Source organism: Pocillopora verrucosa, chromosome 1 (genome assembly GCF_036669915.1).
Source record: "Pocillopora verrucosa isolate sample1 chromosome 1, ASM3666991v2, whole genome shotgun sequence".
In the NCBI taxonomy this organism is placed as follows: Eukaryota; Metazoa; Cnidaria; class Anthozoa; order Scleractinia; family Pocilloporidae; genus Pocillopora; species Pocillopora verrucosa.
This window is the reverse complement of record NC_089312.1, coordinates 32353661-32374879: the sequence shown is the minus strand read 5'-3', so window position 1 is coordinate 32374879 and position 21219 is coordinate 32353661. Positions and strand designations below refer to the sequence as shown.

At 38.4% G+C, this 21219-nt stretch overlaps 1 protein-coding gene across 4 annotated transcripts; it reads left to right on the top strand.

Annotated features, from left to right (window-relative positions):
• The first annotated feature begins 1955 nt into the window (after positions 1-1955).
• On the top strand, positions 1956-20884 carry LOC131772560 (inositol hexakisphosphate and diphosphoinositol-pentakisphosphate kinase 2). Of its 4 annotated transcripts, none has more exons than XM_059088497.2 (22): positions 1956-1981; positions 2346-2570; positions 2749-2987; positions 3377-3722; positions 4201-4362; positions 5452-5759; positions 6809-6988; positions 7563-7901; positions 8267-8411; positions 8598-8713; positions 9051-9117; positions 9445-9592; positions 10008-10072; positions 10430-10515; positions 11040-11112; positions 11738-11865; positions 12117-12231; positions 12665-13619; positions 15687-15812; positions 17562-17735; positions 18213-18329; positions 19512-20884. In XM_059088497.2, the coding sequence occupies exons 2-22, from the start codon at positions 2457-2459 to the stop codon at positions 19805-19807; spliced, it is 4299 nt and encodes a 1432-aa protein (XP_058944480.2). In that variant the 5' UTR covers positions 1956-1981; positions 2346-2456; the 3' UTR covers positions 19808-20884. The 4 variants fall into 4 exon arrangements, with proteins under 4 accessions (XP_058944480.2, XP_058944479.2, XP_066023905.1 ...); XM_059088496.2 differs by having other exon boundaries at positions 1961-2070; XM_066167808.1 differs by lacking the exon at positions 15687-15812 and having other exon boundaries at positions 1961-2070.
• The last annotated feature ends 335 nt before the right edge of the window (positions 20885-21219 follow it).

The following is a 21219-nucleotide window of genomic DNA, read 5'->3' as shown; positions in this document are numbered from 1 at the left end:
CAGCGATATTCCGGCGATGAAAAAGTCATCCGCTATCAAGCTTTGCTGACAAAACTCATTTAGTCTGTTCAGGCGAACAACCAGAGACTGGAGCCATTCCCAGTATTCACCGCGGACAGGAATAGCTCCAACTCATGCGTATATTAATCTTTTTTCGTTCTGGCTAAATAATTTATACACTAAGATAAAACGTGAAAGAGCGATTTATTAGGTTCTTCTTATGTTGAAGTCTACAGTGCTTGCAAATGAAGTTCTCTTCTACTACTATAGGGCCAAACTGCATGTCACGTTTGCAAAATCACGCAATGTTGCGTGACGCTGCGACCGCGGTTTTAATTTACAGAATGTTCTGTTGGAGAAATATGGCTCGGCCGCTATCCAGGGAGTTTTTTCGTGGAAAACTGATTTTCTAGGTAATTGTTCACATGAAGGACAAATCCATTCATCCGGCTCTTCATCCGTTTTTGCACAACACTTAAAGGAAGAAAGTCGCGGATTAATTTTGCTTGGTAATTTCTAACAACTCCACTAGACCTAAAAAAGGAAAAAAACGAATCAAACAAACAAAAAAATGTCTTACCAGTCAAACTGGTGGTAGTGACTCTTGCACTGAATCATGTCAAGTATCTTGACTGTTTGCGGTGATGGCACAACCAATCTTCGAACAGTTTTCGGCTATAATAAGAAAGAGTAAAATGGTTTTATAAAACTTGTTCTAAAATTAATGAAGGCTGTTCATCACATGACGCTGAATTGGAACGAGTATATCTCGTTTGCTATTGTATCACACTACTCTTTTAAACAAGGTATTTATACCACTTAAATTTAAGAAAGAATGAGTAGAACATAAACCACATTTTCTGTAAAGTACACGAGCCATCTTAACCTCATTTGCCAAATGCTTTCCAGGCATTATCTGTAAAAAACCTCTTCAATTTTTCAAATTTGAAAATTTTCAGTTAAAACTGTGGCTCCCAAAAAATATTTCTCACCTTGCTTAAAAAAATTTCAAAATAAATTTTCAAATTTTCACAACTTTGCCTATTCCTGCTCGTAGGTCCAGCCAAGCCCTTATGGTCATTGGCTCCTGCAATAGCCGCTAACAATAATAAATATAGGCGTTTAGTGTTAACTTGTAAAACTCCCTGAAGAAATTTACGACAGCTGGACGAAACACGTCAGAGAATAAAGAAGTTTTACAACTACCGTTCGCACAGCGCTGCTCACTAGTTTAGTTTTAAATTTTTAAAATTTTTTTAAAGTTGTTAAGAAATTATTGATAAAAAACTGATAAACGTTTGAGGCGGAGTTATTCCTGTCAGCGATGAAATACAGGAATGGTTCCAGTCTCTGGTCTTCCGCCAGGAGCCCATAAACTGACTACACGAGTTTTGTCAGCGAAGCTTGTCAGCCGATGACTTTTTCATCGCCGGAATATCGCTGAACGACCTCGCTGAACAAGAAAGGCTACCTTCCCTTCGCTACGTAAGTAACCATTTCTTGTTTGAAACATCGGTGTTTTCACTCGCATTGATATTTCATTGTTCCGCTTCGAGACACGTGGTTCAGAATACTCACGAGCAAAGAGCTAAGATACAACTTATTAACTTTTACTATTTTTATCATCCAATTACAGGTCGGAGCCATTCCTGTATTTAGTCGCAAGTGAAAGTTTGAGCTTACCGTGATGGTCAGTTTTGAAGGCCGAAAAAAATTAACAGGGCTAGAGAAATAATTTTGAGTAACAAATGTATTGTGTTTGATATATTTAGAGCCTTTTAAGAAATGTTTCCGTTTATCCTTGTGGAGCAGTATACGTTTACACGAAAGCTGCCCACGTAGTGGTCCAAACTTCGGATATGGCACTGACGGGTTGAATACATAAGTGTCACCGTACATGACATATTTATCTCTTCCCATTTACTGCTGACCGCACTTTTCAAGGAATGCGGTCGCTTCGCCTGAAAATGACGAAGTATTGGTAATCAAGTTGCTACACTTTCTCGTAATTAAGTTGCTACACTTTCTCGTAATTAAGTTGCTACACTTTCTCGTAACTTGTTTCAATAAGTAAGTTTGAAGTTAATGGCAGCGAACGGATTTTATTAGAATTCGACTTTCTAAGGCTGTTTTCCTGAAGGAAGGGTGACATCATTCATCGTAGTTCACTCCGTTAATGTGAACAGCAGCATCGAGTTTTAAATCGGTCCTCATCTGGATGTAGAAAAATTTTTCATCCTCATGTTGAAATTCGTCGATATCTTCTTTTTTCGCCAGTTTTAAAATCTTTCTCCACTCTCAATCATAAGTCTAAACGTTTACGTTGTTCAAACTTCCCCTTGCAGAAATGTCAGAAGATGTCTGGCGGAAGGTGACAAGATGTTAACATTTTGTTAGTTACTACTATCGGTGGTGTGACGTCTGCAGTTTCGTACACAGCCTTTTGAACAGAGGAAATGGCTGACTATCCAAGACCATTTATTAGATATGATGGTGAAGATGACGATGAAGACGACGAAGAAGATGCAATTCCTAAGATTAGAATTGGGGTCTGTGCAATGAGCAAAAAGGTATATACATATATAACCGGCAAATATATAATATATCTCTTTTAAATAAATATTTGTTTAGTGATGTGCCTTGGGCTTTCGACAGTGTCAATGCCTTAAGCGAGGTGCAGCTGAAACGTTTGATTGAAAATTTGCCCTAAAATTTGTATTTAATCATTCATTTACCCACTTCCTTTAGACCAACTCCCAACCTATGCAAGAGATCTTAAATCGAATGTCAGCATTTGACTGTGTGGACATATCTGTGTTTCCTGATGACACTATCCTGAATGTTCCAGTGGAGGAATGGCCCATTTGTGACTGTTTGATTTCATTTTACTCCAAAGGCTTTCCACTTGAGAAAGCAATTGAGTATGCCCAGCTGAGAAAACCATTCAGTCTAAATGATTTGGAAATGCAATATGCCTTGATGGACAGGTATGTGTGTTGTACATGTGATCAATCAGGTGAGGGTAGTCCTGGGAGGCACTGTATCTGTAATGGTGACTGACATTTTGGCAACCTAAGCAGAATTTATTACCAGAGTGGGGGTGATGAGTGACAACACTGATGATGACCTCCACCCAGTTGTCAAAATGTCAGTTGTCACTACCGACAACATTCTTTCTCAGGACAACTCTCATCTGGACCATCAGACTAGATGTTCAAATATTCCTTCCAGGCTCAATTTCTATATCACACTCAACTTTGTCCTTGTTTTTGTCATTACATTACCACAATTTTGGCTATTAATATAAAACACAGCTTTTTAGATACAAGCCAGAGGAAAGAGTTTTGGTTAAAACTGTGCCTATTTTCCTTTGCAGACCAACAATGTACAGTCTTTTGGAGAGTGCAGGGATTGAAACACCAAGACATGCTATTTTGCTACGAGATGATGATGGAGATCCCATAAACACTAATTTTGTTGAGACGGATGATTCTGTACAGATTGGTGATGTTGTATTCCAAAAACCCTTTGTTGAAAAACCAGTAAATGCAGAAGACCACAATGTGTACATATATTACCCCTCATCAGCTGGAGGTGGCAGTCAAAGATTGTTCCGAAAGGTGGGAAATAGAAGCAGTGTGTACTCAGGTGAGAGTTCTGTGCGCAAGGAAGGGTCTTACATTTATGAGGACTTTGTGGTCACTGATGGAACAGATGTGAAGGTAGGCAAGACATAGCAGTTTTTTACTGTCTGTAATTCTTTCTGTTTTGAAATGAGACCTTTTAGAGAAGTAGGGTTCTCCCTTATTTTAGGCATGACAAACCAATCAATCAATCAATCCTTTCTCTTATTGAATTTTTGAGTTTTGATAATTCTAAGGGATGTTAAGTCTGGTAATACAAATATAACAGGTATTATATGTGTTAATTTTCACTATTTACTTCCTGAAAAGGAGGACACTGGAGAAGTACATGGACATAAGTTCAATTCATTAGAAATTTGCAGACATAACATGTAGGTTATAGTTCTCGTTTTTTTTCCTGGGTTCAAAGTTTATTTTTCTGTACTATGAGACTAATTGTAATTCATTGTCATCCTCAAAAACTTAGAAAAACTTGTTTTAGGTTAAGAATATATTAAATTTTTTCTATAAAATGTAGTAAGAGACATGTTTTTCTTTTGTGGATCAATAAATCAAGGTGTATACAGTGGGCCCAGAGTATGCTCATGCTGAGGCACGGAAGTCTCCTTCACTTGATGGAAAAGTTGAAAGAGATAGTCAAGGAAAGGAGATACGTTATCCTGTCATCCTAAACCAGTATGAGAAAGAACTGGCAAATAAAGTCTGCAACCTGTTCAAGGTATTGGGATGCGTTGCTCATAAATTGGTACAAGTTATCGGGATAGGACACAGATTCTGTTGATGGTAAAACAAAGTGCAACAGAAAACAGCTCAATGGCAATAGCAGTGCCAAAAGGGAGGGAGTGCACGACCTGTCCTTTTTTTTTTTATTGAGCTGACCCAAGCCCTCTTCTTTTAATCTTACCACCACTTGCATTGTTTACCACTGTGCCTTGATTTACCAACTTTACACTAAGGACAAGCTCCAGATTGAAAAGTCCTGGACAGATTCCTGGTCATGGTCACTGTATTCTCAGGTCAGGCATTTACTCTTGCCATGCTAATGTCTACCTTGGAGATTAAGGTTTATGTTCCTGGGAGGAGAGAGGAGACTAATGAAATGCTGGGGGATAACTTGCTGTAGACTTACACATTCCTTGGGAGAAGAAGTGACACTTCTAGCTTCTTCAGTCTATAGACACTAGCTGCAGCAGTGATAGAGCTTTTTGGGTCCTAGCACTGAATGCTTGCCCCCATGGTAGTGATGTTGGTATAAATGTACTTGAACTGTTCATGCTATTTATCTTATAAACTATGGTGCTACTGGTATGTGAGGATTTCAAGCCTAGAGAAAAGCCATAACAACATGCATCACAAAATAGTGTATTTTTTCACATGTGTTTGATATTGCCAATCAGCCTTTCTTGCCACTCAGTCAGGTTGATGAATGAACGGCAAAGCCTTCACCATTCTCAATTCATCTTTGTTTGTCAGAATTTTCTTGTATTGTGGTTGCTAAATCAGACAGTGATATTCAAACTTTCCTCAGGAAGATTGTGGATCTTTTTATTTTCATACGTTAATAAAGTCGACTTTTCTTGTCAGTCAAGGGTTAATGTTTTTATACAATAAACAAAATAATACATGGTTGCTTGTAGATATGGAATTTCTCTTCTGGTGTTCAACTGGCATCTCACGTGTTTGCTGTGCTTACTCATGAGCTATTGAGTATAACACTTAAAGAGAAATTCCATATCTACACACATCCATGTATTATTCTCTATATATTATAGCATACTGAACAATCTTGAATTCTTTTTCCACTTAGCAAACAGTTTGTGGGTGTGATTTACTGCGCACTCATGGCAAATCCTATGTTTGTGATGTCAATGGCTTCAGTTTTGTAAAGACATCCAAGAAGTACTATGATGATGCAGCACAGGTCTTAATGAGCCTTATTGTACATAAACTAGCACCTCAATTATACACACCGTACAATCTTGATTTACCAGAAGAGACACCCACTGTTGAAGCCCTGGAGGGTACCATGTTAGAGCTAAGGTGTGTTATTGGCATTATCAGGCATGGTGACCGAACTCCAAAGCAGAAAATGAAGATGGAAGTCAGGCATCCAAGGTGAGATAAACACAGTGTTTACCCATTCACTTCCAAGATCTCTTTCAATAATTCTCTTAACTGTATGCTGCACAATTTTTATCTTCAGCTTGTTAGTTTGGAGAATTTGGTGTTGGATCTACTAATAATCCTCAATAATCCATTTTACAGTTGTGTGCTTGGTTGCCAAGCCTTTGAACAGGAGTAAGGCTAAGGGTGACCTTGTTATGATACAAACCTTGCTGCTTTTGAAATGCAAATTAATTTGTTATCATGCTAACTAGATTCTAGTCTCTAACACAACAAGGTCACCTTCAGCCTCACTCCAAATCAAAGGCTTGGCAACTAAGTACACAACTGTAAAATGGCCTATTGATATTTTTCTTTTATGTCATCTCTTGTGTGCTTGATATTGTAATGATATTGTAATGATATTGTAATGATATTGTAATGATATTGTAATGATATTGTAATGATATTGAATGGTGCATGGAATTCCAGTTAGTGATGTTCATTGTACCTCAATCCATACAGCTTCCGGAAGATAGTTTATTTGAATCATATTTATGGGGACTTTTTGTGGGGCATGACTTGTTACTTGTGTATTGTAGTTTGACATGAATTGCAGGTCAAAAATATGTTTAACGTGTTTGAATTATTGTCTCTGTCGTTCCATAGCTGGAAGGTGCATAACTTTAGGAAGGGAAAAGGAAAATAAAATTCAAATTTAGTTTGAAATCTGTTTGAAACTGCAACTTGTATGACTTACTATGGTATGTTGTTTGTACATGTATAGTGTATATGCCTGTGAATGAGACAATCAACCCTTTAAGCCCCAATAGTGACTAGCATCTAATTTCTCCTAACAACATCACTGCCTGATTAAATATACAGATCATGAGAATGAATGAAATGATCACCAAAGTTGAAATGTCTTTATGTTTGAACAAATTCTCTCAATCACTAAAATTAGAAATTTATGGAGATCAGTGAGGAGAATATACATGTTGATATCAGGGCTTAAAGGGTTAAGTTTCATGAAATGAAACTGAGTGTTTTTTCTATACCAGATTTATTGAACTTTTCAAGAAGTATCTTGGCTTTGATGAACACAAGCTCAAGTTGAAGAGGCCGACCCAGTTACAAGAGGTGTTGAATATTGCCAGAGATTTGCTAGCCAACATTAAGGAGGGGATTCCAATCTTTGAGAGGCGTAACAAGCTCCATCAACTCAAAAGTGTGTTGGAAATGTAAGTTATTCTTGAAGATTCACATGTGTTTCCATGTCATTCATCACAAATCTTGCACGAAATACGTAAGACTTTGCTGGTACTTTTTAGTTGTTGAAAAGTTTTTGGGGTGAAGTCAAGGGAGTCCTCAAGATATTGTTCTGATTCATTAGGCACGAATTGGGTTTTGCAGGATTTCTTGCCCTGAATTGTTTTTGGGAATGTATTCCTTGCTGTGTTAGTCTTTTTGTAACTCAATTTTCTCTAAGAAGTTATTTTTTTACTTCATTTTTGCTGGGTGGAATGTTAAAAGAAATTAAAAGTCAAAATGAACAATGTCAACCATTGTGCACAATATTTGGCTGGTTCTTAGTTATGTTATATGGAAGGGTTACTAGTTTTGAGTTGAAGAACAAGACATGCAAATGCAAACATATAAAAAGTGGGCCAATAGTGCATATTAACCTAGACTGTGCCATGAGGAAGATGTTTTGTAGGGGTACAAACTTTTATTTAATGGTTGTATTTATGCTGCTGATGGTATCATCTCTGATGGTATTATTGATTTTGCTTTTCTCTCATCAATCTTCTTTAGGTATGGGTATTTCTCTGGAATTAACAGAAAGGTTCAATTCAAGTACCTTGGCAAACCTCGAGATGGGAGTGAAAGTGAAAGCAGTGAGAGTCGACTAACAGATTCTGGTTCCGATGAGAAGAGTGGAAAGCAAAAAGTAGGGAAGGAAGCAAAAACAAAAGACAGTAAAGAAGGCACAGGGCAATCAAGTGAAGAATCACAGGAAAATGAAGAAACAAAAGATGAAAAACTAAAGGTACCAGTTGACTCTGAACACGCACTGCTGCTGATAGTCAAGTGGGGTGGAGAACTGACCACAATGGGAAAGGAGCAGGCCTTACAGTTAGGACGGGCTTTCAGGTACATATATATGAAATAGCAAGTGATGAAAATTTTCCAGTTAATTGCATGGAGACTATAGTTTGAAATGCCCAGGTTCAATCTCTGGATAGTTGCAATGTGTCATTTCTTGGACAAGACGCTTAATTTTGGTATTGCCTCTCTCCTGTCTGGAGAAGGGAGAGGGGCTATTTTTAAACACAGTGGCTTCACATTAAAACATTTCACGTGTAGTCTTTTTTCATTTTCAATCTCTGATTAGAAAATGGAAGAGTTCTCAAAACTGTTGGTGGATTCTGATGTAATGTTGTTCCACCTCTCTGGTTGTTTTTTTCCTCTTCATGATTCTGTTCACATTTAGCCTATGCAAATATCTTAAAATTTAGGAGCATGTACCCTGGAGGTCAAGGGAGATACTCTGCAATGTCTGGCATTGGTTTACTGCGACTTCATAGCACCTACAGGCATGACTTGAAGATTTATGCATCTGATGAGGGACGAGTTCAAATGACAGCTGCAGCATTTGCAAAGGTATCCAGCTCAAACAAACAGCTACGTACATGTGCTTCTATTTATAAACTTATTAAACACTTGAAACTTTAATGTCTGATTCGGAGGTGATATTGTAAGGAGACATTAGATGCCAGTCCCTTTATTGTGGTCAAACAGTTAATACTGTGTTAGTTCTAAACAAGCTTGTACTCTGTTGGTCTGTAGGGTTTTCTTGCACTTGAAGGTGAGCTGACACCAGTTCTTGTACATCTGGTACGTAGTGATAAGAACACCACGGAAATGCTTGACACCTCTGATGCTGCTACCAAGATACTAGGAAAGTAAGTTCAAGTTTGATTTTCCAATTCTCGAGTAGTATTTGTGTGTGAGATATATTTGTTCAACATATCTACGCTTTCTATGAAAGTGTATTTGTTAATTAAGTTTTGGAATATTCAAGGCCCAACGCTTGTGATCAATTTAGTGAAAGTCTCATTAATGTTCAGTAGGTGACCATTTATGTAAAAATTATGGAGAGGATGATGGTGAAATTACACTCACGTGTACTTAATAATTACAATGTTCACTGTATTTCTTCCTTTTTTTAAACCCACTTTCTTGTTTTCATTTATTGACATGTTTTCTTAAAGTAATATTATTGGAATTTTCTATCTACAGAGTAAAACACAGGCTTCATGAAATGCTTCATTCCAATGATGATTTCAAAGAAGAGGATTTTGCTAGGGTTTGTCGGAATTTAATTCTAGATAGTGCAATTTTCAGTTGGGTATCGAAGGTAACATGTAATTGTTTCGTTCTTGCTTTACTTCGCTTTGTGATTGGCTCCGAAAACTCGCGCCTCTCTCGCTAGCAATCAGATGCGTAACTAGAACTAGAAGTTCTCATTGGTCCTCAAGGGTATATTCCTTTCATCTGATTGGCTGTTGCAATTACGTTGGTTCTGGTTTTACGTCTCTTAATCAAAAAGCGCTTTTAAGTGATGATGCGATCAAGTTATCCTTCTTTTAATTTTGTCAAAACGTGCGTTCTCTGCTTTCTTGTCTGATTGCAGCTTGCACCAAACAAGTCTCCTTCTGTGATGAATGCCATGAAATTTGTGAAAAATCCATACAAAATGTGTGAAAAGCTGCACAACTTGGTAGCGAATCTTACTGGACAATTAAAGGAGCTGATATCCCAGAAAATTTATGATCCAAGAGGTGAGAATAGCTACATAAGGGTCAAAAGTTATTGACTTCTCTCATTTAACACTCCCGCTTAACAACTGCAGTTTTTTAACATCAAGTCTACTTTTCTGGGAAAAAATTTCAAGTCGCCATAAATATGAGCAAATAAGTCTTATCAGGGACATTTGTTGAGGGAAACCAAGTGAAAGAAAATACTGGAAAAGTTTCTTTGAGGTGGCTTCATGATAGTGTAAGAACCGTTATTCTTTAAGACTTTTGTTGCGCTTAACGTAATTTGTCAAGCAGTGAGCAAGTGCAAACGCGTATGTAATTTAACTCCTGGAGTCCCTAACACAAGTTTGGTTGCTGATTGTCTACAAGGCGTTTCTGTGAAAGCTTATTTCTAGGCTTCAATTAATTTTCTCCTTTGGTGATCTTTGTGTTGCAGATCCTTTCCTTTATCATGACGAAACATTGGAGCTGATGATGCACAGGTGGACGAAGTTAGAAAAGGTCAGATGCACATGTAGGGTGTGAGTCCGTTTTCAGAGTCTCTCAATCGTTAATCTATCTGAACTTATGAAAGTGTAATTTAGTATTACCAACTGAGTTGATAACGTAAATTTGCCACAGTAAAGAGTTTCCAACCTGACGTTTCGAGCGTTGGCCCTTCGTCAGAAGGGGGTCTGACAAAGGGCTAACGCTCGAAACGTTAGCTTCGAAACTATTTGCGGTGGCCAATTTACGTTATCAACTAAGTTGATAATACTAAATTCCCCTGTTATACTCTCCCACCGACGCAGCACCACAGTTTCTTTAGAAACGTACTCCCTTTGAATAAAAATGTCTTATTCACTTAACGTTGTTCAGGATTTTAAGTTGAAAAATGGCCAGTTCGACATCAGTCTTATTCCAGATATCTACGACTGTATCAAGTACGACGTGCAGCATAACAGGTTCGTAAAAGCGAGTGGGATAATGGCCCGTTAATGGTTTTGTTTAATAAATGATTTGTTCATCACTGAGGCTCTAGTCTATATGAACGATGGTAGTAAAAGTGTTATTAATGTTCGACCTCTGTTTTAAAAGAAAATCTTAAGTAACTACATCGGTAAAACAGACTAGAAGTGTCAAAAGCGGGTAGAGAAAAAAAAACATGTTACTTGCGTCAAGCGCGGGAAATATGACTGAGCAGGTTGTGATTATTTTTAATTTTGCACCTGAGTTGCAGAGAGGATGACGCTAGCTTCTGAGTTACTCATCCATTCGTTTCATATGTAATTATGAAATGCTACAGTGTAAATAAAATGTGAAGTCGTGGTACAGGTTTTTTTTATTTGATGAGCAGATTTATGTGCTAGATAGTTATGTATTTTTCAGTAGGCTGTTCTCAGTTGGAGGCTAACTTAACGTAGATAAAATTTTAACGATCTGTTTTGCAGTCGAAGATACTGATGTAGTTAATTTTTGTTAAATGTAGTAACCTGTGTTTGAAAAACGCTATGGATTTATACAAGTGTGCCAAGGCTTTTGCAGACATTGTTATTCCGCAGGTGAGAAAGATAAAAGAGCAGACTCGCTTTCATAGCCAGTTTTAAGCCTAGATTTTCGTCTGGTCTTCTCGATAGCTCACTGGCACACATTTACCATTCTAATAGGAGACAGGCACTGAGAGATAAAATTTTTCGCTCAAAAACACAACATGTTGTTCCGCTTAAAGGGCTCGAACCCAAATTTTTCAGTTCAGTGAAGCGACTATTAGACTTCCCAGTCTCCCGCAACTTTCCGGCCCTGTACTTTGACACACCCGCCCCCCCTTATTTAAAAACAGTCATTATACTATTTTGACAACCTATTTCATAACAATAAATGTACCCTTCGAAAAGGCAGCAGTTATTAGTTTTACCTTTTCATCGCAGTGGTGCCGCATCAGTTGACATATACCAATTATAGAATTGCCATTTCCTTACCATCGGGCATTTAACCATTTGCGTGTATTTGGAGGAGCTCTCCAGAACCCCTTCAAAATCCCACTTCCCAGTCTAATGAATGTAGCATTTTTTATGTGGTCTTCAATTTAAACAAATTTCATATTGTAGGATCTAAACCTGATTATGTCTGAGATGTTCATGTTATGACTTTACTAGTTTTGAATGACATTTCCCCCTTTTTTTTTAGGAATACGGAATAACAATGGAAGAGAAGCTAGCCATTGCTCAAAGAGTTTGTGTAAGACTTTTAAGGAAGATTAGAGGAGATCTCCGGCACGCAGACAAGTCAGATATACACACCCGCCTTAATCCCAGGTAATGAGTGCTTAATTTCGCAGGCGTTGCCTCATTTACTTCCCAGATCCCTCTCCCCAACACATCCCCCCCCCCCCCCAAAAAAAAAAGGGGGCTTCGCGGCGCTTGATTAGGGAAATAATTGTATCACGGGTAGCTTAAAGTATTGTTTCACGTGCGGCTTACGCGGGGTCAGTTGGTCAAGTCACGTTACGTAAATGAGTCATGAAGCTACAATTGTGAAAAAATTCGCTGTCTTCTTTGTTTTGTAGTTATTCACAGAGTGTGGAAACACCGCATCGCCATGTTCGAACAAGGCTGTATTTTACAAGTGAGAGTCACGTGCATACAGTGCTAAATGCTTTTCGATTTGGAAAGCTTTTTGAAGTAAGTTACCTTCAAGGCTACATGTTGTTTTTATAAACGACAGACAGTTTCTAAAAACAACATGACAGTTTTTTTCGCAGACATTTTGCTTACTATACGTTTTACCTTTTAAGCTTGATTATCTGAATGTTTTTAATAAAAAATTCAGACCCATCTTCTGAGGATAGCTTTTTTAGTATGATTAAATATTACCACATTTTGACATTTCACCCCCCTAGACATTTCCCTCAAGCTCGTAAATGTAACTTTTCCTTAATGTTTTATTGTTGAATTCTCTTGGTTCCGCAAATGTCTATCTCTATTCGACTAACTACTTACTCCTACAGTTTAAATACATCGAGGTTGTCTTTATACTTTCCTGCAAGTTCGCTTACAACTAAACAAATCCGTCTGAGGTAAGGTTTTTTATGATAGTTTTCATATGTTCTGACAGGATATTCCGGATAACCAGTGGCAGAGAGCTGTGTCGTTCTTAGGAGAGGTACCAGAATTGAACTACATGACTCAGATTGTGCTGTTGTTGTATGAGGATCCAAAGGCGGATCCTTTGTCTGAAAACCGATTTCATGTGGAGATGCACTTCAGTCCTGGAGCCAAGACTATGGATGATCCAGAGTTTTTAGCAAGGAACTCGCCTACAAGGAAACGAAGTGAGGAAGATGTGAGAATCTCGTCGGCTGCTGGTGGTTCAACGACGGGGAATGTATATACAACGAGCAGAGGTGTCGCGGATGATGGCCATCAAGTTCAGGATAGTGTGGTTAATACGACAACATCAATTAACAGTCCTAATTCTTCCTCTGCTCCTTACGGAATAGCCACAAGTACTTATCCTGGACAATCCCAGACGACGGAAAAAACTGGAAGTTTTGTTAACGACACTGCAAATGACATAGGTAGCTCTGTAAGTGCAGAGCAGAACTCCGCTGTGGAGGAAGCTTTGGAAAGCGAAGAATTTGAACCTTACGATGAGACTGTATACGCTGGTAATGAGCGGCCACGTTTTGCAATCGGTATGGAAGACTATTCAGATTCTGCCGTGGGTCCAAGCACAGGTGATAGTACTGTGTCTTCGGGTACATCTATTGATGACTCGTCTGGTGAAGAGAAACCGTTAAAGAGGCAAAGGAACAGTTTGAGTGAAACAGAAATTAGCCCCGCCCCAACTGAAATTGAAAGGAGATGTAAATCGGACAGTGACGTGTTATCCGTTGGAAGTCCAACAAGGGATTCTCCTCTAAGAAGAAAAACGAAGGACCAAGAGGCAAGTTCGATAAAATGCATCGTGGAAGAAGATGATTCCAAACCACTTGTGGCCAGTCGAAGGCCGAAGGCTCATTCGGTTGATGGATCACCAGATGATTTTTGTTTTGGAAAGTTGACAGAAGGTATGTTTGTTTATGAGTTAGTTAAGACGATAAAGAAATGGCCATTGATCTTAAACACGAAAACGCACGATAAAACCAAGCGAAAGACGTATTTGTAAATCTTATACATGTTTGGTAAGTAAGTTCGGTAAGTCCGTTCGGTAAGTGTCGTTTGTCGTTTGCCGTAAACGTGCGGATCGTAGGTTTGTCTGTCTCCTCAGTGTAAACGTAGCTACAGAGTAACCCAACAGTTATCGCACTGGAATTGGGATCGAAACATATTATGGTAGAAAAGGAAAATGGTCGACAGCAAACAAGTTGAAAGATTTGGGTAAAAAATGGCTAAGGTGGGGGGCGAACTTGTATTACTTCAAGGGGCGAACTCGCAAAGGTGGTAAGGGCGAAGTAGTAATGGGGCGAAACCTCCAGATACCTCCGGGACAAGTGTTCCTTGGCAGTTTACATTAGCTTGTTCCTCTCAGACCTTTTTTCTCTCAATAACCGTCCAAATGGCGGGAGGAATAATGAACGTGAACACAAGGGTTTCGCGTTCCCCCTGACTGTCCAGCTTTTAAAAAATTAAACTTATCAAGCTACTATTCTTTAAGGACGGAATTTGGCTTGACAAAGGTACCAGCTGGAAATTGCTAACGCTTTTAAGGGAAGTTAAACTCAAACAAATGTTCTGTGATAAGTATTTTTCGGATAGTCTAACCGTGGGAACTGTCAATGCGTAAAAAGGTCAACCTTATGTGGATAAAAGGAAGGCATGTTTACGATTGATAACACGTTGGTATGTCCTCTTTTATTGGCATTGCGTATTTGTCGCTGTTAAGGGTCGAATAAGATAATTTTTTTTGACTACTTTTGTACTAAATTATTAATATTTACCCATGACCTGTTTTTAAATGTGGCTGTGTAAGCTTGCCTCAGATTATCAAATAACTTTGATGTTTATTGAAGGTGATCACAAACTTCCAAATAAGGGCTTTCGACAACAGAGGTTACTGCATTTTTCTTGCCTTTGTTTTCTGTTTTTTTTTTTTTTTTGGTTGTTTTCATTTTTTCATTTTGCCATGTTTTTCCTTTTGATAAATTTTTAAGTATAGATACGTTGTTGCGCCATGCTTTTGCCTAAAATTAAGTTTCAATATCGCTTGCGCTGTCAAGACATTTCAATGTCTACAAATTTTGGGGAACATGTTTCCAGAAGGCCTTAGCCAGACTAAATTCAAGTGCCTGGTAAAGATTAAATGACAACGGACCTCAGTTCCTGACGAATAATCTTCGAGCTTATGCCTCTTCTCCTTGCCTTAATGCTTAAATATTTACCCCTTCCTTAGCTTGCAAAAACATTTTGATCGTAATGAAGTACCCCTTGCCTTGCCTGGCTCCTAAGCATTTTAATTGCTAAGCATCACGCTAATGAAAGCCTGCAGGTTCGCTGCGCTTGTAGGTTAGTCTGCCATTATATATACTTTAATCTTACATTAACAGTAAATTTATAAACATGGTTGCCACAGGTCAGAACCTAGTATGGGAAATTCCTCTCGATTAGGAGAAAGTCCGTGAATTTTATCTTGAGTCATGGAAAGCGAAGTTCTTATGAATTGTGTAACGTGAAGGAGAGTTTGAGTTTCACTTTTAATGTAATACAACTGCAGGCTTAAAGAAGCTTCTACGATTACTCTGAACTCATTTAAGTTTCCCTTAACGAAGTTGGCGCTGTTCCGTTGTGTTCTGTCCTGTTTTGTTCGTTTTTGGTTTGTTTTGTTTTTTTTTTGTTGCGGTTTTCATTCTTTCACCCTTCATTGTTTTGTTAACCTGAAAATAGGAACGCTCTATTTTTCTGTTTGCTGAAATATGTCTACGGGTGAAATGGACAGCTGTAAGGGAAGGCAGACGGCCGTTACTGTAGGATGAACTTTGCATTTTATCGTTCAGGGACATTTTTTTCATTATTTATTGTGGGAAAGTGAGGGAACTTTGAAAATCGATGACTTTGGCAACCATGATAATTTTTCCTGAATGTTTCTTGTTTCTGCTGCCTAACATTTCATTTGGCGTTAAAAACTGTAATGACAACAGGAGTCAGGACTGATTTGCATACCGTTGACGAAGAAGATCAGGAGAATGAATACGGTTCAACTGATGATGATCAGCAAGGCAAAAGAAGTGGTCAAGACGATGATGACGTGATTCTTGACGAAGAAGGTGAAAAAGAAGGTGGCACAGATAGCATCAGGAAGACAGGAATTCAGTTATATTTTTCAGTGTGTTCAGTATTCGTTAGAAGGAGCCTACTCCACAGTTTGTGGGGCTTAACTTTTGAACTATCCGTTCTAATCGTCTTCTTCCCTAAACAACCTTGTTTCTTTTCTGTTTTTTTTTTCCGTCCCTCGTTGGTGTTTCCCCGTTGTCACAAACTATTAGACATCATTTAGTGGTAATGAATTAAAGAAAGTTCAACAGCTTTTTAGAACAACGGGAAAGGTCAGAACAAACCAATAAGAAAGCAAAGCTAAAACATGCGAACTCCCCTGAGCGCGGGGAGAGCGTGCGAGAAGCGTGGGAAAGTGCGGGAAAACACGAACGACTCCGGCACGAAGTTATGATTGATTATTGTCTCGCATCTGATTGGTTGAGAAGGTGGTGTTAGTGTTCTAAACCAATCAGAGAGCGAGGTAAAACAAAATCATTTGTTATCCCTGATTACTTACGTCACTCAATTGAAATTTGTTCTTTTTCACTTTAACACCTCTGCGGCCTTAAACTGCACCTTAAAACTTAAAACAGCGGAAAGAACACTTAAATAGTTACGATAACGAAACGATAATTGAAGGATTCTTTTTAGTTAATTGTCGCACAATTTTGTTACTTTTTAGTTGTGTTTTGTTATTTAGTTATTTACCGTGTTTTGAGTGTCTGGAAATCCCAGGGACAAGTATTAAGAAAGTTTAAAATGTTAGTATATAATCTGTAATGTCCACTGAATCTGACTTGTGTGTAAAATTGCCAAGTTTTTCTTTCGATGTAAATCTCGTTTAACCTAATATCTCAGTATTAATATCTCAAGTATTTTAATAACCTCTCTGTATTTCGATTTATATTGAGCAGTTAATCTAAAGCTTCTTATGCAGCAAAGACTAACATCCAGTACTTGTGTAAATGCATGAAACTCAGCACGTTATAAAACTTTTATTAACCTTGTTTCGCTGTCACCTTGTAGAAATTCCTTCAAACCTAACTTCCCGCGTATTGACAAGCACCTCTGATGGCTGCTGATTACTAATTAAGAGTTGATTGTACATTGTTTATTTTTCATTAGTTACTTTCTCATGTATGCGAATATTTAATTGCTTAACGTTTTTTCACATTCTCGTTCATTCGTCCATTTGGGAAATGTGCACATCAATGGCTGATTACTTTCGAGTACAAATTATCTAAATAGTATTTGACTTCAGCCCAAAGGATGAGGATGTAGCAAGACTGGTCCACTAAAGTAGTTACACCCATCATTGTTACCAATTTTCGCAATTCCGTGCTCGGAAGTTAAATGCTCGCTAAAGGTCGGAAAGCTAAAGCACTCTCTGAGAAGGCGGTGTAGCTACCCTTGATTGCAATTTGTGGCAGGTAGTGTAGATAGTGAGGAAATTGATTAGTGTAGAATTCACATTTCACAAGGTGATATTATGAGCGCGTAAATTTCCAAAAATGAAGAGTGGTTATTACCCCTTACTGTGCTAGAACGTGTTTGAGTCACGAACCGTATCTGAACAATAAAAGGTTTAGAAGTTTCAAAACTCTAACTTTTAATGACAAGGGTGTTTCCGATGCATTGGTAGCCCGACATCTATCACGTGGCTTAAATATCTAAAGGCAGGCGTGGTTACGGGAAAATTTACCACAGTGCACTAACCGGAATGTTTGTACTTTGCTTAACAGCGAGTGTTTTATTGACAGGCAGAGTAAAGCCTTCATCGGCCAAGTCGGACACTTCTTCTGTTCGGCCACGTAAGGTCTCGTTTGATATGGTGCGAGACCAGGGAAAGAGCGACTTGGGCGGTCAGCCATTAAAGGTTGTCCAGTCAACCCCGTCCTTGAAAAAGGGAGGTTCTCCGCGGAAATTTATACTTGGTAAGGAAGCTGGATTCTTTCCCTCCCTTTGAATCATTTTGAGATAGACACAGACGGGCAAATTTTTCATTCGTCACTGGATTGCGGGCTTTTATAGATTGAGGAAACAAGTATCCATAGTGTGTAAGTTTTTTTGTTCATTTGATGTCACACCACTGGCCTGAGCCACGTTCTGATCACGTGCAAAACCTAGACATTGATCGCTTTCAATAAATGTCTCTCATTCGGGCTATATTTTAATTTATGCAGGGTCATGTGATTACTAATCAGCTAATCACAACCGTCTTGAGAGCAGGGGATACGTGGGTGAAAACCATTTTCTTTGTTTTTGGTTTTAGTATTATACATATCCTATCCGAGTCGCTTCAATGTCTTGGTCAGTGGTCTGGTTATTTCTACGGAATAGCTTTATTTTATGAGTGGGTTAGTGGGGTGTGCTTGAATCTTATAATCACTATTCGTTGTTTGTTTTTTTAGGAACTACAACCTCCTCCATTCGTGCAGTCAGAAATCTTTCGTATGCCATTCAAAGTGCTTTGGTTGTCAAGCCATATTCTTTTACAAAAAGCACGAAAAACAGCCGAAAGCCACCAAGTAAGTCTCTATGCTATCAATTTTTTTTTTTAGAGCAGCTTGTTTACAATCAAGTGTCGAAACCAGTATGTGATTGCCGTGGCGCTGATTTTGCTGTGGCTTGTTGGTGAAAAAAAGACTCGCACTACTTTTCAACTCATAAGATAAAGAAGCTTGAGCCAATCACAGTTTGATCACTTGCGTTTTCGTGCACTCTAGGCCGTTTAGAAATATTTACTGATAAGTTTGTTATTAATCTTTGTTTTATCTGCTTTTGAGCCCATTTTTGTTTGCGACCCTCGGTTGAAAAGCTATCCATGGTGGAATGAATCTTTCAGGGAGTAACTAAGTGAACGGCGTGATCTTAACACAAATCTCACGGAGTCACGAAACGAAGAACGGAAGCGCAAAACAAAGGAAAGAGTAAGCGCTTACTTAGTCTCCCTCGCAGTCATTGTTTGGCCCCGTCACGCAACGCATGTGACGAGATCAAACAGCGATGGAGACAAGGGCGTACTTGGATCATGACTGCAATTGAAAGCTTCTGGCGGCTAAAAGCAATATCAATTACATCCATAATGGCGATGAAAATTACAGTATTTGCCCAATCAGTTTGAGGTATATGCTAATAGATTACTTAACAATTATTCCATGCGCGCGCTTTGGATATGAGTTGGTTAGAATTGGTTATAACCAAAGTCTTTTTCAAGATGTTTTATTAAATTTCTCTAAATCTTGAATGTTAGGATATTTGGAGCCTTTTTTCAGCTCCGCAACAGTTGGCACAATGAATTTCCATATAAGGTGACTCGGAATATTGTATACTTAATGTATCGTCCCGAGGGAAACAGTTAGTTTTGTTTTCCCGAGAGTTTTCCCGACTTTGTCTCGGGAAACATCAGGATTCTCGGGCCAACATATTAAGTGCTTTGCTATATATTTAGACTTGCCCTTAAACGATCATATGGCGAAAACGTGCTGTTGTATTCGGCGCGCGGGCAACAACTGCGCAATTGTATCCAGGTCGGGATACAATTTGATTAGGAGCACGTGACCAAGAATCAACCAATCACAGTGTTCGTTTTGTTAAGTTCAAGTCTTGGTATATAATAGGAGTTATTAACAGGAGTTGATTGAATCAATCAGAACGCTAGAATGCAACATTCGGTGTTGAAAACTTAATACTTGGCCTCCATTGTTAAGTTGCAGACTTCTATGAAGAAATGACGAAAGTGGAATCACTGAATCCCTTGCGTACACTTCACAATGCGATACCACTGAGGGAAATGGACAGCTACTTCGACAAAGCCACTGGTCAGAACTTTGAAGCTGTTGTTACACCAGTCGGTACTCCCTCGAGGAAGGCTTCGTCGAAGAAACTTGCTGCCAAATCTTCAAATCCTACACAGTTGCTGGCGAAGATGTCCAGTGTGGCTAGCGAGGTCGTCGAAGGAGTCGAGGAGTTGCTCAATGAAAAATTTGAAGAACCAGATTCTTGATATTTCAGGGTTCTCTTTCCGATGAAAATGACTGAAAAGCAGATTTTGTTAATGTTATAATTTGACTGGCGGAGTGCATTTTATGTGCAATAAGTTGTTAGCTTTTAAAAAGCGACCGAAATATTTCGAGCGCTCTGATAAGCCAAACACGTATCATTTATTGAAACGGTAAATCCATAGATATTTTATTAAAGAAATAGACCGTACTTTCTATCGGTTACCCAGCGAAATAACACGAGAAAAATTTGTAACCTACGGTCTGCAGGCGATTGACTTACAAACTTTTCTCGTGTCCAACCAATATCCCTTGTGGTTTAACTCGCTGGTAAACCGATAGACAAAAATGCTGAATGAGAATACCTAAAATAGTTTTGAGAATGTTCACATCCACAAGCAAAATAATTAAATCATATTTTGATCTGTCAATGATAACGAGTAACGAACTGATCCTCACTGCTAAATTGCAATTAAAAAAAAACCTTGCCTCCAAAATAAAGCTTCATTTTACTGGAGCGAGGCATGAGAGACGAGGAAGCCATTAGAATGTTCTTCGTTTTTATCTAGGCGTCATCTCTGGAATTTCTTCCTTTAGGGCTCTCCTGTGAGAATCACTTCATTATTTAATGTTTGTTGTGTCAACTTATGATGAACATCATTTAAGATCAGAAGATACCAGCCAAACACAAATTAACAACTGTTAGTTGAATCCTACTTAGCTGATTGGTGTCTTCTTGTTGGCACAGCAAAATTTCAGAAATACTTGCGGTGTTTTCCGTTTCCAGAGTTTCGCTGTAACTTATTTATGAACGTTTAAATTGTGACCTTTTTCTATTGCCCAGTTAGTTTTTCTACACTTGAAGTGTAGTTCAAGTAACTCATTTTTATTCTATGCAGCTAATTAATCTAAACAACAAGTGTAGTTACAAGTTACCGATTTGTTGATGTTGCCGCAAGATATTTATAATTAAAAAGTACTCACATTATTTAAAACTAGAAAACGGACCGATTAGCTTTCAACTTAAATTGTGTACCTTCCGAGTCACCTAAATCCTCTAACCCCAAGGAGTGAATGACTTCTTATTTCTTCTTGCGGTATCAGCTTTGAATCAATTATGAAGGTCGTGTGAATAATGAAAATGATCAACAATTTCAGAAGTCCCTGATTGTCAATCAAATTCTCCATTTCAAGACCATCGGAAATGTTAAGATAACAGTATGGAGAATATAAATACTGATTTTAGGGTGCAAAGGGGTTTAAAAACCAGTTAACTCTTTCCTTCACAGGGGCCTTTCCTCGATAATTCCAATTTTTGTGGTCTCAAAAATATGTATTTTGTTTTTTCATGTTTTAATTGAAGGTCGAATTACTCAAAAGTCTGGGAATTCAAATTTTGAAGATACAAGGAAATACA